The sequence below is a fragment of the Nestor notabilis genome, unplaced genomic scaffold (assembly GCF_000696875.1).
Source record: "Nestor notabilis isolate BGI_N333 unplaced genomic scaffold, ASM69687v1 scaffold10148, whole genome shotgun sequence".
Taxonomy (NCBI): Eukaryota; Metazoa; Chordata; class Aves; order Psittaciformes; family Psittacidae; genus Nestor; species Nestor notabilis.
The window spans coordinates 6,510-8,493 of record NW_009941551.1 but is presented as its reverse complement, the minus strand read 5'-3'; the positions used below and the strand labels follow the sequence as shown (position 1 = coordinate 8,493).

General features: G+C 44.9%; 1 protein-coding gene across 1 annotated transcript in view; it reads right to left on the bottom strand.

The window, feature by feature from the left end:
- Positions 1–1,984, bottom strand: part of BBS4 (Bardet-Biedl syndrome 4) — a 13,655-nt gene that overhangs the window by 6,216 nt on the left and 5,455 nt on the right. The window contains exons 5-6 of the mRNA XM_010020963.1: positions 813–965; positions 510–681 (exon numbers count right to left, since the gene is read on the bottom strand). Coding sequence (XP_010019265.1) covers positions 510–681; positions 813–965 — 325 coding nt within the window. The remainder of the gene's footprint in view (positions 1–509; positions 682–812; positions 966–1,984) is intronic.

Sequence of the window (1,984 nt, the reverse complement as noted above, 5' to 3'; positions counted from 1 at the left end):
CCTGCTCTAGTGGAAGGTGTCCCTGCCCGTGGCAGGGGGTTGGAACTGGAGGAGCTTTAAGGTCCCTTCCAACCCAAACCAGGCTGGGATTGTATGATTTTTAGGACAATTCTGAATGGCATTACATCATTAAATAAAGAGGTCCTAGCAGGGACTGCAGCCAGAATTAACCCTCATGATGTTGCTTCTGACACATTTGTCTCGCTTGATCCCGAAAATATCCAGTCCTGAAAATCCAAACCCAGTCCTTGGGAAACCCAAAGGCAAACTCTAACATGTAAGAAGTCTTTTTTAATGTTTAATCTGCATCTGACTGCAATTTAACCTTCCTAGTCACCCCTGAGAGAGAACAGACTATTAAGACTTCATACCTGTCAGTGACCTCCTGGGGAACAGCTTCTTAGTATAATCTTTATCCAGTATTTACTTCAGCCCAAACTTTCTGTCTCTATAATGTTGCATCTCCTAAGGTGGATGTACATGGAGCTGGGTAACGGAGCATTGCATACCTGCAAGGAGCATATAGAGCTCTCCCATCTTGGGCTGGAAGTTGATGGCAGCACTGAGGAAGTGGAAAGCAGATGCATACTGCTGCATTGTGAGGTGGACTAACCCCAGATTGTACAAAATCTTCCAGTCAAAGGGAGCCAAGTAGTTCGCCCGCTTCAGGCAACTGATAGCCTTCAAAACAAGGAATGAATGTGCTGTAACACAGCCCACCCAAACAGACCTCCTGTTGCTGCCACAAGAGGAATCTTGTTCTTGCATGATGTTAGCTACAGATTTAAAAAGAAAGGAAAGCAGAGACTTACAGCCACGTATTTCTTCTTCCCAAAGAAGCACATCCCGATGTTATTCCACAGCGGGGGGCTTTCAGGCATGGTGCTGGCTATCACCCTGTACTTGGAGAGGGCAACATCAAAATCGCCGTGCGCCTGCATCATGCTGCCAGCAGCCAAGGTAGCCTTTGAGAGAAGAGAAGAGGCTGAAGAACTGCATTTTCCCAGATACAGGAGATGACAACAGGACAAAGTGAATAAACAAAAGCCATCTCAAGAGCAAGCCTTTAACTTCTTTAGGTGTTTTCTTCCAGGGGTAGCCAAAACCAATAGTGGGGAGCAGGTGAGGACTCTGGAATCTCCCGACTTTGAGCAGAAGATAGGGGAAAGAAGGGGCTTGAGTCTGCTTCTTCCTGCACTATCTCAATCATAACTGCCTTGGAAATATCACAACACGACAAGTGTTGAGGGTCTGGTTTGGGGTGACAGTAGTACCCCTGACAGCCTGAGTCTCTGAGAAGATCTATGCACTAAATAGGTTCTTTTTACTGACAAGCAAGAAATAGTTCTGGTGCCAGTTAAGTGGAGAATAAAACACACTCAAGGCAAGACACCTGCAGCAAAGCCAGCCTAGTTCACACTGACTGCCTGAGACTGAAAATTAATGGAAATATGCGTGCGGGGAAAAGCAAGTGATTACAGCACACTATATTTAAGCCACACTACTGAAGTCTTTTCTAGTATTTCACAGTGACACATCAGATTTGTAAGTGTAAAGGTGTTTTCACAATAACATTTGCCTTGCATTCGTGTATCATTTGTCAGCCACACATTTCAGTACTCCACGTTGTTAGCATCATGCAGAAGGGGAGAAGAGGCAGAGAGAAATGAAGTAACATGCCTAAAAAGGGAAGCAGTTTCACAATAAGGGAGGAAACCTAGATGCCAAGCTCAGCTTTCCAAACCAGAGCCAAGGAAAACCACATTTGTATTCAACAGCTGGAAGCACGGAGAGGGTTATTAGCAGATGGGAGAATAGTAGAATGCAACACCACTTGTATCTGTGCTCTGTGCTTAGAGTCAGAGGGACCCAGGCACAGCTCTTCAATTTTGGAAACACTTTCTAGAAGACTTGCCTTCCAAAGTAAATTCCACCTGGTTTTGCTGCAAATTTTCAGATTAGAAACCAAAGGGATCAATCTAAT